Here is a 14,142-nt window from a genome sequence, read left to right as displayed (position 1 = left end):
ACCCCTCTTTTTCCCAGTCTTCATTCTCCCTCAATAGGAATGGTACTGTCCTGCTCCTAAAGACAAGTTTCTAAATGCAATTAGATTTAGCGTCAAATTGCTAAACATTATGTAAGCCTGATTGTGTGAAATAAGTGTAGGAGTTAGTCACCCATGAAAATGGTTAATGTGCCTTAAGATATTAAAAAAGCTGCAAATTTTCTGTAAAATAGTTCCATTTTAAAAAAAATGATTTCAGGGTAAATTTATTTAAAACCAAATAACTACAGTGAATTCATTTGGGTGAATTTTCAGGACATGCTAGGCACAAAACTTTAATTTTTTTTAGCAGTATCCCATAAATAAAAATGTGTGTCATTGTATGGCAGATGGTTGCAAATAAAAACACAGATTTTGATATAAGCAGAGTAATCCAAATATTTTCCTAAAAAAACCCAGGACCTTGGCTCTCCTTTTGTAAATGTTTTAATAAATATCAATTTAGGTTTTACTGATAGATTAAATATTTTCATTGCAATAGTTAATTGGATATATTTAAAAGCAGCAAAGAATCCTGTGGCACCTTATAGACTCACAGATGTTTTGGAGCATGAGCTTTCGTGGGTGAATACCCACTTCGTCTCATGCATCCGATGAAGTGGGTATTCACCCACAAAAGCTCATGCTCCAAAACGTCTGTTAGTCTATAAGGTGCCACAGGATTCTTTGTTGCTTTTACAGATCCAGACTAACACGGCTACCCCTCTGATACTTGGATATATTTAGAGGTATTGTGCATTGCCAAGTAGTGAAATGTATATGTTGCTTAAACTATTGGAATCCTGGGTATTCAAATGGAAATTGTTCATACTATAATGAAGATCACAGCTTATGATAATGTTCTTTAAAGGCTTGACCACAAAACAGCGTCTGTAATGGACAAACAGTGTACTTAAGACAGAAAATTGCATTTAGATATCCCTGTTTGACTGGGTTTTGGCTAAACTGACTACATAGACAGTTCTCCCAAAAGTAAAGAAAGCAAAGAACAGATGTGGTGTACATTCCTTTGTCCTGTTCACATAGAAGTATTCTGATGCTAGGAATGTTAGGCATGTGAATCTTCGAAAGAGGAGAACTTGTCTCCAATTGCTAGTTCATGGTGTAATAAAAGTTCCGTTTAACTTTTTTTGGCCAAAATGTATGTGCACGCAATGGGAAACCACATATGATCTGCAGTCTTTCGTTTATCTCTCTTGTGCACAGCTATAAGTATTGTGCACTCTAATGTGCCTTCTACAAATCTAAATTTAATGATTTTTGTATCCTCTCTTTTGTGTTATTTTTTTGATGTTAATATAACTGTATCAAACAATGATACCAGCATCCCTTTGTGTCCTTTGCCCACTCCTGTCTTTGTGGTTTTCTCCTATCTTGCCTTTGTGTGTGGAATGATCTAGTCTGTCTCAGGCCCCATTTTTTCATTAGTCTTCCATAAGAAGCTACTTCTCCATGACATTCACACATGGATGGTGGAGGTTGGGGAAAGAAGGAGTGAAAAATAGGCCAATTTTTTTTGTTCTTTTGGATCTCTGAGGACATCTTGTGTCTCTTAGGTCTGACTTCTAGATTATTAGCTCTCTCTGAATCAAGGACTGTCTTGATTATTGGTCTTGAGTAATGCCAGACACTATCTGCTGTTCATATATATAAAATAATTCAATTGGCATACTAGTGAGATATCCGTTTAATTCGCTAGAACTTGGATAAACTTTATCTATTTGCTATGTTTATCTAGCATTAATGTATAACTACAATATATTCTGGGTCATCACGTATTAGGAGATATTGCAGTACTTATGAGCTGTTAATGCATACTGTAAAAGTAAAATCTTTACAATGTATCATGCCATAAAAACAACACTTCATGTACTACAGAATAAAGTTGTAGAGACTTTGTATGTATTCATTTTGTCTAAGTTAGCCTGATGTCAATTGGACTTTAGATAGAAAAACTACATATACTTCCATAAAAAAAGGCTTTGAAACATATTGAATTTTATTCGTGTGCTGTTTCTAATATCTTTTCAAATGCCAAAAGAACACAAGATTTATTGCTTAAAAACCTGGGTTATTTTGGGTTAATTAAAAGGGCTAAAAATGTTTCTAATGCTCTACTCCTGTTCAAAAATACTACTGGAGGAGAACAATAACATGAAATATGGATTTCAGAGTAGCAGCCATGTTAGTCTGTATCAGCAAAAGAACCGGAGTACTTGTGGCACTTTAGAGACTAACAAATGTGTTTGAGTATAAGCTTTCATGGGCTAAAACCAACTTCATTGTATGAATGCAGTAGAAAATAAAGTAGGAAGATTTTATATATATATATATATATACACAGAGAACATGAAACAATGGGTGTTGCCATACACACTATAATGAGAGTGATCTGTTAAGGTGAGCTATTACTAGTAGGAGAGAAAAAAGACTTTTTATAGTGGTGTAGTGAGGTGGTGTGACTCCCCGCCACCCCAGAGGGGGAAGAGCCCATCCGGAGGCTGGAATGGGCGGAGCTAGGGAGTCTGAGCCTTCCCCTCAGAGGGTTAGGCAGTGACCTGGAAGTATAAAGGCTTGCCCTCAGAGCTCAGTAAAGGCCCAGCTGCCGGAGAGACCAGATGCCTCTAGCCCAGTCTGTGACTGGGAAACCCCCACGACCCAAGGCAGCCACACAGACTTACCAGGCTTGCCCTGCGCCCGCTATCCGGAGGAGTTGCTGGGCCTGCCGATCAATCCCTGCCCTGAATAACCCATGGCCCTGGATCCCCCAGAGGCCAACACCAGGACCCAGGTAGGCCCCGAGGGGGAGTGTGGAAGTAGCCTGGGTGCAGCTGACCCCAGTCTGGCTGCAGCACTGCCAGCGCCTATGTCGGTGTGTTGCGGCCAGCATCCCCACTGACAGCAGCAGGTCTTCTGCTGCTGCTAGGGCCCCGGGCTGGGACGCAGTGGAGTGGGAGGGTCTGCGTTCCTCCTGCCACCCAACTCATGGGTGGCAGACGCCCCCTCTCCCTGGCCTGAGGAGGCTGGGACTTATTGTTGTTGCTCAGCCCTGCCCGAGGGCCTGAGCTCCTGACTCAGTGTTTGTTGCCCCGCCCTGACTGGCCTGGGCTAGCTATGGTTTGTCCCACGATTGTTCAGCCCTAACTGAGGGCCAGAGCCCTGACTTAGCATTGTTGCCCACCCTGAGCCAGGGCCAGGCTTACTGTGTTTCTTCCGGTTACAGCAAGAGCTGCTGAGGGAGACCCCATGGCCGGACTAATTCCCCACGGTCAACTGTGGGTAGTGAGCGGGTGTAGCTTCCTGCCATCCTGGAGAGGGCTGAGCCTCAGCAAACCCTTGTACAAGTGGTAATCAAAATGGCCCATTTCCAGCAGTTGACAAGAAGGTGTGAGGAGCAGTAGGGGGGAAAAATAAACATGGGGAAATAGTTTTACTTTGTGTAATGACCCATCCACTCCCAGTCTTTATTCAAGCCTAATTTAATGGTGTCCAATTTAATTCCAATTCAGCAGTCTCTCATTGGAGTCTGTTTTTGGCCAAATTGGACAGTCTCTATGTAAAAGAATAAATGGACACAAATCAGACATCAGGAATTATAACATTAAAAAACCAGTTGGAGAACACTTCAGTCTCCTGGTCACTTGATCACAGACCTAAAAGTCACAATATTACAACAAAAAAACTTCAAAAACAGAAAGCTTATGCTCAAATACATTTGTTAGTCTCTTAGGTGCCACAAGTACTCCTGTTCTTTTTGCTAAAATATGGATGCTCACTGAGGCCTGATCTGTACTAAGGGGGGAGATCAGTGTAAGTTATGCAACTTCAGCTTTGTGAATAATGTAGCTGAAGTCAATGTACTGAGATCTATTTACCGCGGGGTCCACACTATGCTACGTTGACGGGAGATACTATCTTGTCAACTCCCCTTGTGCTTCTCATTCAGGTGGAGCACAGGAGTCGATGGGAGAGCTATCTGCAGTCGATTTAGTGAGTCTTTACTAGACCGACTAAATTGACTGCCAATGCATTGATCGCCATGCGTTGATCTCTCGGTCAGTGTAGACAAGCCTTTAGAGAAATTGGTGCTGAATTTTTCCCTGCAAGCACAAGGATTTGCCACTTCAAAGAGGGAAGAGCCAATTATTCCCAGCTGCCCCTGAGGTTTCCTTCCTTTCTACAGCATGTTTTGAGGGACCGTCCCCCTACGGCAGTTTCCTTAAGAGCCTTACTGCCATTGAGTACTCTACATCCTTCCACCATACCTCTGCAGCTCTACCCGAAGGAGATAGGGATGGTAACATCCATGCCATTTTTATTAATGTTAACTTCTGCATGGGTTTCTGCTCAGAAACCTGCCATGCCCCAAGAGCTCCTGCCCCTCTCCTACAGTGTAAATTGAAAGGAGCATGGGGCACAAAGTCAGTGTAGGTTTTTTTAGTAACAAATTCTTTAAAAACTGAAAAATTGCCTCACCTGACTTAATGGAAAATTTAGTAGGAAAATACTGCTCATTGACCAGACTAGTGTATGAAGTTTCAATCTGAAGTGAATTTATATGGCATCTTAAACTCCTTTTTTATTTTTTTTAAAGAAAGGAGTTTATAATGGAAAGGATGACAGACTTCATTGTAGTAGCTTTTTCTGCCTAACTCTTCAAGAATTCATGCTAGGTTCTGAATGATCACTAGATAATTTCTATTCTTTTCTGATGCTGAATATATGGCTTGCTTGTTAGAGAAATACTATGCCAGCTATATTGCTCCTTTGCGAGCCCTGGTAGGGTCAAAAAGTACCGTTTGGCTTAACTCATAAAACACTGCTGTAGAAATTGGTATTTATTGATGCTTCTGGAGGGATGATTCTGAATGTTTGTTCTGTATTCTGTGGACAAACATAACCTACTTGTATCACTTTCTCTTTACTGTAAGTGTTCTAAAACATTTTTTACAATAGCTGAGAATTACCCAGTACAGCCTTTCTGTCAAATGAGTGGAATTTTTTCTCTTCAGCATTGCACATGTGTACAGACATTTGCAAAGAATGCTGCACATACTTTTGTTCTATTCTGTCAAATAAGATTAAGGCTGTTTGATGTCTGTGGAAAAGCAGTAATACTCCAGAGGGAAGGAAAAGGGGAGAGAATTCATTTAAGCGAGGAAAAGCTAACTATTACTTGTAACTAACTTTTAGGTATCTGAAAAAAGTTGCGCATTAACACAATTCCTTCTTCTGCCCTGTGTGCATGTGTAAGAGAAATACCAGTAATGTCGTTTCCTCATTCTAGGAGTTAAATCCATGACATTTGTTGTCATGGGGAGATTGCTAGGGTGTAACATATAAAATAGGAACACTTTCTTTCAAACCTAATTCTTTTTTTTTTTCAGGGGAGGAATAGTGGGTGTTTGAATCTTTTAAAACGGATTTTTCTTCTATCTCCTATCCTCAATCTCTAAGATTTTTAGTTAAGCAGTGAAGGGCTTGAGGGTGTCTTAGTGCCTATCAGTATTGCTCCATATCAGCTGGAGCACTGATTAATAAACAATAATCTCTGTTTTAAACTATACATTTCTCTATATTTTGTTCTTTAATTTGGAGTATTGTAGGTTACAGTGGTATCAGAGAATTCTGTTAGATATCTTGTTGCATACAGAACTCATCCTCTAAACAAGAGTTTTAATTCAGGATATTTGGGCAATCAAAAATTAAAAAGCCACTCATTTTTATGAGCAATTTTCCCACTTTCCCGTGTCTGGTAGAGAAATATCCTCATTTTTCATATGGGAATATTGGGACACAGAGATACTCAGTGACATGTCTGCTGTCTCACAGGAAATCTGTATGAGAGCTGGGATTAGAAGACTAGGAGTCAAGCACTCCTGTGCTATTAACTACAGAATGCATTGTATACAAGGTGCTTCCTTACCTTTATAAGCACAAACTATATGATGAATCAGTCAACTGTATTTTATTAATGTCTCTATAAATGTGTTTTTTAGATACCTGTCAAGTATCAGGAACTAGCAGTGCTAACTTCACTTGCAATACAAGGAAAGAGTCTTCACTCTCCAACTACCTCTATGTCTTCATCCTGGCACAGCTGCTACTGGGAGTCGGAGGAACTCCCCTGTACACTTTGGGCACAGCCTTCATTGATGATAGTGTCCCAAAACACAAATCTTCTCTCTACATAGGTAATATTGTTTTAACATTTAAATTGGTAGCAAATGATTGCTGAATTAACATTTTATAAATATTGTAATTAAAAAAATCTGCTAGTAGGAAGTGATCATAAATGTTGTAAACACAACACTTCTCATTAAGTAGCTGAAGTAATAGATTTGCTTGCTGACAACTTTTTTATATAGAAATCATTTCTGCAGTGGTTGCTGTAATGGTTGGCATGTAGATGTTTTGGAAACAGACAAGGCTGTGCTTATTGTCACAGCAAGTTGGAAATTTGCTGACTGGCTTTTTATTTGCTTTATAGGGTGGGTCAGGATGAACCCCACAGTATCTTGAACACTTCACCCAGATTCTTATTTTCATATTTTACTGTAGTGGGGCGAACACCTGCTCCAGCCCGGCAGGGGTTGGAAAAGCCCTGCAGAGGGCTAGGGCTGGGCAAAGGAGTAAGACCCCGGCTGACTGGGGGAAGTGGCTGCAGCTGGGACCATGTCCCAATCTAAGCAATTGGGCTTTATAAGAAGGCCAGAGAAGTCAGAGGGAGCAGTGTCTCTCTGACTTGAGAGGGAGACAGGCCTGGCTGCTGGGGAACTCACCCAGGGGACGGATGGGCAGGCAGGCAGGCTGGGCTGGGCTGAGCTGGGCTGGGCTGGGGAAAGACCTTAGGAGCGGGGAAGCCCTAGGCCAGCAACTCCCCAGGCTGCAGGGCCTAGTTTTAGGCCTCCTAGGTAGTGGGCTTGTAGGAGGGCAGCTGGAGGTGGGTAAAGGCATCCAGTCCAAACCCCTTGTTGCCTGTGATGATCGGCTGATAGACTGCAGGGCACGGGGGCTAAACAGAGACTGGCAGTAGCCACAACTGAGGCGATGTGAGGATAGAGGGTGGGGGTTCCCCTGGGATGGGGAAACTCAGTAAGATTGTGGGGTACTGCAGGAGGCAGAACCCTGAGATAAGGGCTCTGGAGTCCTGGGAGGAACACGGGGGCCAATGGCAAGTGGATCACCGGCCTGCAGAGGGCGCTCCTGGGTCGAAGAGCTAATTCCCAAGGACAACCTGCTTACCCTGGCGAGCTGCATGCCAGAGGTTGCCGAACCCTCATCTAGACTTCAGATAAACATGTGAACTTGTAGGAGAAAAAAGTAGTGTCATCTTAAAAAGCAGCCTATTTTAATAACATGACAAAATTAGAAGGGAAATATAACAAATAGCTAAGTAACTAGGTTAATCATTCCATGTTTGAGCTGATAATTTATTAGTGTACACAGGAATGCATTAATGTATTACAAGATGCCTACAGGATATTTTTGCTTTTCCAGACAGATTTAGTGTATGTTTTTTTATGCATTGTGTGTGTTTTTGAATTAAGGCATCTGTTTTTAGTTAAACCTTTGTTAGGCACAAAAAGGCACTCAAGCATGATTTTTCTTTTTTAGGTATTTACCAAATTTATTTTAAGAGTTAAATTACATTCTTTCTTTTCCATTTGCACATTTAAGTGCATTCTAAAACAGCAAAACCAAAGTTCTATCTGGTATGAAAAGGAAAATAACTTGATTGCTGATATTTTAGGATGTAGTCCAGCAGTTATTAGGCAGGTAAAACTCCCCACTCCACATGCTCAGAGTTTAGAGTGAGTTCCCATTCATGATCATAAGTCTTTAAAATCTCATCCTAAGCCTTCTGGATCCAAGGGTCCTACAAACTTGGGGAGAAATCCTGATCCAACTGAAGTCAATGGAAGTTTTGCAACTGACTTCAGCAGAATCAATATTTCACCCTTGTTATCTAAGGAGATACTCAGATAGTGTTGAATAGGTAAGAAATCCAGTCCTATCCCTAACAAATTCAGTCCAGAAATTTCAGCCTACAAGCAAGTTGCACAGCTGGGCCAGATCACTGATGCAGCAAAATTGAAAACATTATACAGAATTTTAGCAAAAATCCTTTCTATGTAATCAGTCATGAATATTTGGTTGAAAGTTGGTGTGTGTCTCTGTACTCCCCAGTGGCTATGTTTCTCTGATATTGTGGCTATTAGGCCTAAAAAGACTAAGGGTATGCTCAGGGGCGGCTCTAAACATTTTGGCGCCTCAAGCATGGCGGCATGCTGCGGGGGGCGCTCTGCCGGTCGCCGGTCCTGCAGCTCCGGTGGACCTCCTGCAGGCATGCCTGCGGAGGGTCCGCTGGTTCCGCAGCTTCGGTGGACCTCCCACAGGTATGCCTGCAGAGGGTCTGCTGGTTCTGCGGCTCCGCCGAAGCCGTGGGACCAGCAGACCCTCTGCAGGCATGCCTGCGGGAGCCGGGAGGTGCACCGGAGCCCTGCTTGCTGCCCTCCCGGCAACCAGAAGAGTGCCCCCTGCGGCATGCCGTCCCAAGCACGTGCTTGGTGTGCTGGGGCCTGGAGCCACCCCTGGGTATGCTTATACTGAGTAGAGGAAAAAGTGTGTTAACTCAGATTAGCTAATTTTGGTTAAAATATCAGTGAAGACATAGTAACTTGGAGACATCAGAACAGCTCAAGTTAAAGTATATAGGGATAAACTAGAGGTGCTGATACAAGTTAAAAGAAGAGTTGTTGTGTCTTTACTAGTATTTTAATCAGGTTGACTAACATAGGTTAGCTAACCTGAGTTAAGAAAGCATCTCTTTACAGTGTAGACCTGCCCTAAGGCAAAATCAAGAAAGCATGCTGCTTGTTCTCCTCTCTAGCTTCAGGGAAAGAACTGTCTGTGTTGCTTCTCTGGGTGGACAAAAGAGCTCTCTTCAGTGAGACTAGCTACCCCTGCCTCTGCTTCCTCCCGCTCCAATGACTTAGCAAGATGTGTTGAAAGTGTACAGTGTCATTGCTCTTGAATCAATCAGACCTAAAGGAAACAGGGAGCTGTAGTCTTTACTGTTCTTCAAGTTTTAGGGATATTACAGGTGCCAGAGCTGCTAACACAGACACTTGACTTCTGGTCATAGTAGATTTAAAAAAAATAAAGTACATTTTCATTTTACTTCTATAATGCTTTTATTTAGAATTTCCAGGCTACAGGTGTGTTCTCTTAATAATTTAAGCACTCAAACAGACTGGTATTTTTTTTTACTTTAAAACATTTACGTTTAAGGCTAAAAGTAGTAGTCATGCTACCTAACATGTCAAGGTTCAAGTGCTTTGAAACACACAGAGAGAAGTAGCCATATAATTCAAGCGCTTAGCTATTTGCTATGCAATTCTTTCAGTAGGGATGCAAGCTTTCTGTTCCATATAACACATATCTCTTTTTAGGCAAAATGCATGCAGTAATGTAAATCTGGTATTGTGTAAATGCAAAACTACTTTTACAGATTTGAAACTATTTGGAGGAAGAAGAAAACCTTAAATAATAGGTGCGTACAGTGTAGTGTAGTTATAGCTGTATCAGCATGGCCGGTGCAACCATTTAGGCAAACTAGGAGGCCGCCTAGGGTGCCTAGTGGTTAGGGGAGCCTAAAAGCCCCCTCAGGCGAGGAGGTGGAGGTGAGCTGGGTGGGGGGGCACATGGAGAGGGTTGCCTGCAATAACGAGAGGGGGGGGGCGCACAGGGGAACCGCTCCCTGCCCCAGCTCACCTCCGCTCTGCCTCCTCCGCTGAGCACACAGCCCAGCTCTAAGTATCCTCCAATCAGCGTCGCAAGCCTGGGCAGGGAGGAGAATTAGAGCAGTGCCAACGTGCTCAGTGGAGGAGGCAGAGCCGAGGTGAGCTGGGGCGGACTACTCAGGCAAGCCTAGCTTCCGCAGGAGGTCTCCCCAGGCAGGGTTAGCTGCCGGGGGAAGGGGAGAAGTCTCCCCAGGCAGGGTTAGCTGCTGGGCGGGGGGAAGGGGGAAGGTCTCCCCAGGCAGGGTTAGCTGGTGATGGGGTGGGAGAGTCTCCCCAAGCAAGGTTAGCTGCTGGGGGGGGGAAGGAGGAAAGTCTCCCCAGGCAGGGTTAGCTGGCGTGGGGGGGAAGGGGAGAAAATCTCCCCAAGCAGGGTTAGCTGCCGTGGGGGAAGGGGAGAAGTCTTCCCAGGCAGGGTTAGTTGCCATGGAGAGATTGGGGGGAGAGGGGTTAGCTGTCGCGGTGAGGGGGATAGCTGCTGTGGGGGGGTGCTCCCCGGGTGGGGGGCTGAGTTAGCTGCCGCTCCCCGGGTGGGGGGCGGGGTTAGCTGGGGAAGGATGCAAGGTGGAAGTGTCGCCTAGGGCACGAAACTTCCTTGCACCGGCCCTGTGTATCAGTCCCAGGATTTTAGAGAGACAAGGTGGATGAGGAAATATCTTTTACTGGATCAACTTCTGTTGGTCAGAGAGACAAGCTTTCAAGCCACACAGAGTTCTTTAGGTCTGGGAAAGGTACCCTGAACATCACAGCAAAAGGCAAGGTGGAACAGATTGTTTAGCATAAATAGCTAGCACATATTGTAAGGGACAATTCAAGGTAGAATGGCCCATTAACACCTCTGCAGTCATGGAACAAAAAGAGAAATTTAGTAAGTTACAATGGGGGCCTCACTGTAGTCCTTAACAGTGATGACTACATTAATGAGGCCAAAAGACTACTCTTTGATACTACCTACTCTAAAGAACTCAAAGTGACTCCCACACCACTATTTACCCAGGAACTTAAGGATATCATCAACTCCTTCCCCAACCAACTCCAAGAGAAACTATACAAACTCATCTCCTGTGACCCACCCCAGGGACCTTCTACATGCTTCGCAGCATACACAAACAAGGGAACCCAGGCAGACTCATCGTATCTGGCAGTGGCACTCTTACTGAAGGAATATTGGGACTCCTAGAAACCATTTGCAAACTACTCATCACACAAGTGCCAGTTTCCTCCAGGACACAACTGTCTTCCTCCACAAACTGCAATAATAATAGCCTCCCTCAGAACATCATCCTCGCCAGCATGGTTGCCACTTCCCTTTACACCAACACGTCTCTCAATGTTGGCATAGCTGTCTGGCTCAAATATTTACAAGACAATGGACAACCCTCAGATATCACCCCAAACGCATCACCAAACTCATCCATTTCATCCTCACTCCTAACCATTTCACATTCACTAATAAATACCTTACCCAAACCATGGGAATAGCCATGGATACAGGATGGCTCCCCAATAGGTCAACCTCTTCATGGACCGCCTTCAAGAAGAATTTCTGGATAAATGCACCATGAAACCAGTGATCTACCTGAGATATATCAATGATATTTTTATCCTCTGGACAGATGGTTTAAAATCCCCTGTAGATTTCCACCACAACTTCAACTACCACCATCCATTCATCAAACTTTCTCTAGAACACTCCCACACTAGCATCAAGTTCCTGGACAAAATGATCAGTTTCAACAGTGGAACCCTACTGACTATCATATACAATAATCTCACAGGTCATCACACCTACCTTCATTGATCCAATAACCACCCCAAACACAGAAAAATATGTTATTTACAGCCAAGCACAGAATATGCTCTGAGGAGAAAGTCTGAGATATACACCTTAACACACTTAAAACCGTCTTCACCAAATAAGGACACTCCACCAGAGAAGTAGATTGCATCATGGAACGGGCCACCCAAATACCCAGAAGCTGATCCAATAAAAGCTATTACTTCACCCACCTTGTATTGTAAATAGTAGTTGTAAAAGATCATGTTAAAGATATTAATAGTATAATGGACAAGTGTATATTTTGATTTCTACAAATCTTTGATTTCTATAAATCATTACACTGAATGTGTAAATATGATTGTTCCCTCCCCTGAAAATGCCATGGAATTTATTTTTTGTATTTTATTGTGTGTCTATGAACTTTTACTGTTGTCTACACACTTAATTTTTTCTTTAACCTTACATTTTAGAACTGTATGTCCTGCTGAGATGTGACATGGAAAACATTTCTTCTTTTTCTTTCTCTTTAGGAATTGGCTATGCCATGTCATTGCTGGGTCCTGCCCTTGGCTATGTATTGGGAGGGCAGCTGCTTAATATCTATATTGATGCCCCTCTTCAAACAAGGCAAGGCAATGTTCTGGTTTTCTTCTGTTCAGCCAACAGAGTGCTATTTTTATTGATCCCTTGTTCCTAATGGTAATCTACTAAAATATTCAGGTACTTCCTATGGCTTCATTGAGGATTATTGATTTTGCCATGAGAGGGGAAATAACTGAGCTCCACTCTATATAATAGCTCTTTCCTTCAGAGAACATAAGATTGTTCCTGTGGACTTTTTTGAAACACTTTCTGACCTGTTAGGCAACAACCTAGTCTTCCCTAATGACTTCCAAGAAAAGAGACCTAAACTCTAATCTTTTCTATAGAGAAAAGTTACTCCTTGATAATCAGGAGCATGAGTTTAGTTCCAGATTTTGGAGATGGTGATTACTACTTCTTTTGTTTATCAACCTTAAAATAAGACCAAACCTGCATTCTCAGCACATGAACATTTTCTGTCTAGAAACTTCCTTTAGTGGTGATATGAGGAATGGGATCTCACTTCTTTCATTTCAGGGGTTATGTTGCAGGATTCCCATAGTAACATTAGATTTAAAAAAATCTGTATGGGTTATCATTCCTCAGTGATTTAGGACATATACCACTAACTTCTTGGGATTAGGAAGAAACCTCTCCCATGGGCATGTAATTGCATAATTTTCCATTTCGGGGGAGTGAGGAGTTCTTTGAAGAATCTATTACGGAAATGCAGTAGGATACAGGACTAGATGATCATTGGACTGATCCAATATAGCAATTCTTACAATCCTGATTTGGCTGAGTTATAGTTGCTGTTTGCTTTTTCATTTTCCTGACTTTTGTGACTTCACTTATGCATCTTCAATGTGATGGGACTAGTATCTAATTCACATTTGCCTTGTGTAAAAATCCACTGATGGTAAAGATATTCAGAATTGTTTTGAATAGTATTAGACATATATTTAGTGGTCAGTGATGTGGTGGTGACATTGCACCTTACCAAGACCTGTTTTTTCATTGTTCCCTTATTAGTCAGTCCAGTACATTCTGGTTCAAGGATCTCCATTTTGACTTGATTATGTTTATAATGTGCTGAATGCTTTATTGTACAAAAAAGTAAAACAATAGAATTTAATAAGTCCCAAAAACAATGAGGAAAAAGCATGGTACTGGGAGGCTTTCTCCTAGTGCCATGGGAGAAACTGAGTGTATAGCTTTTAAAGCCATAATAATTTGGGGCAATATTCTGTGTGACTAGTAAGATGTTTGTGTCATTATTAAATCTGCATTTACCAAATTAATCTTTTCTAGCACAGAGATTGATCCAGATGACCCTCGGTGGCTTGGGGCATGGTGGATAGCATTTCTCTTGTGCTGTTTTGGAACATGGCTTCTGATAGTACCTTTTTCATGTTTTCCAAAGCACTTACCAGGTAAATGTTAATTATTAATCAACCAACTATTAGGAGGGAGATTGGGCTTGTGGCTAGAGCAGTGGACTGGGAATAGGCACTCTGAGGTTCTGTTCCATTCACTTGGCTTACTGTGTGATGTTGAGCAAATAATTTAATTGCTCTATGCTTTCAGTGTACCATTGGTAAAAACAGGCATAATGTCTTGTAGTTAGGGTATTAATTAAGCTTTGTGTAACAGGTAAGCAGTGAAATCCTAGAAAGCTTGTTAGGCAGGAGGAAGACAATTGACTGTAGGAGGGTTTTTGAAAGGTCTGGGAAATAGGACTGGGGGAGGATTGAGGGTCTAGTTGAAATAGGCTGAGGGTAAGGGGAAACAGGGGAAGTAATTATATGGAGATATACATATCTCATAGAATTGGAAGGGACCTTGAACGGTCATAGAGTCCAGTACTCTGCCTTCACAGCAGGACCAAGTACCATCCCTGACAGATTTTTGCCCCAGATCCTTAAATGGCCCCCTCAA

At 42.5% G+C, this 14,142-nt stretch overlaps 2 protein-coding genes across 2 annotated transcripts in view; one reads left to right on the top strand and one right to left on the bottom strand.

Annotated features, from left to right (window-relative positions):
• Nucleotides 1–14,142, bottom strand: part of PAM (peptidylglycine alpha-amidating monooxygenase) — an 843,699-nt gene that overhangs the window by 406,609 nt on the left and 422,948 nt on the right. The gene's annotated exons all lie outside the window — the stretch shown is intronic.
• SLCO4C1 (solute carrier organic anion transporter family member 4C1) overlaps nt 1–14,142 on the top strand; it is a 102,522-nt gene that overhangs the window by 35,808 nt on the left and 52,572 nt on the right. Inside the window, exons 3-5 of the mRNA XM_050945791.1 lie at nt 6,039–6,233; nt 12,153–12,249; nt 13,516–13,637. Of these exons, the coding sequence (XP_050801748.1) occupies nt 6,039–6,233; nt 12,153–12,249; nt 13,516–13,637 (414 nt within the window). The remainder of the gene's footprint in view (nt 1–6,038; nt 6,234–12,152; nt 12,250–13,515; nt 13,638–14,142) is intronic.

This window comes from Gopherus flavomarginatus, chromosome 3, assembly GCF_025201925.1.
Source record: "Gopherus flavomarginatus isolate rGopFla2 chromosome 3, rGopFla2.mat.asm, whole genome shotgun sequence".
Lineage (NCBI taxonomy): Eukaryota > Metazoa > Chordata > Testudines > Testudinidae > Gopherus > Gopherus flavomarginatus.
This window is presented reverse-complemented; position numbering and strand designations above follow the sequence as displayed.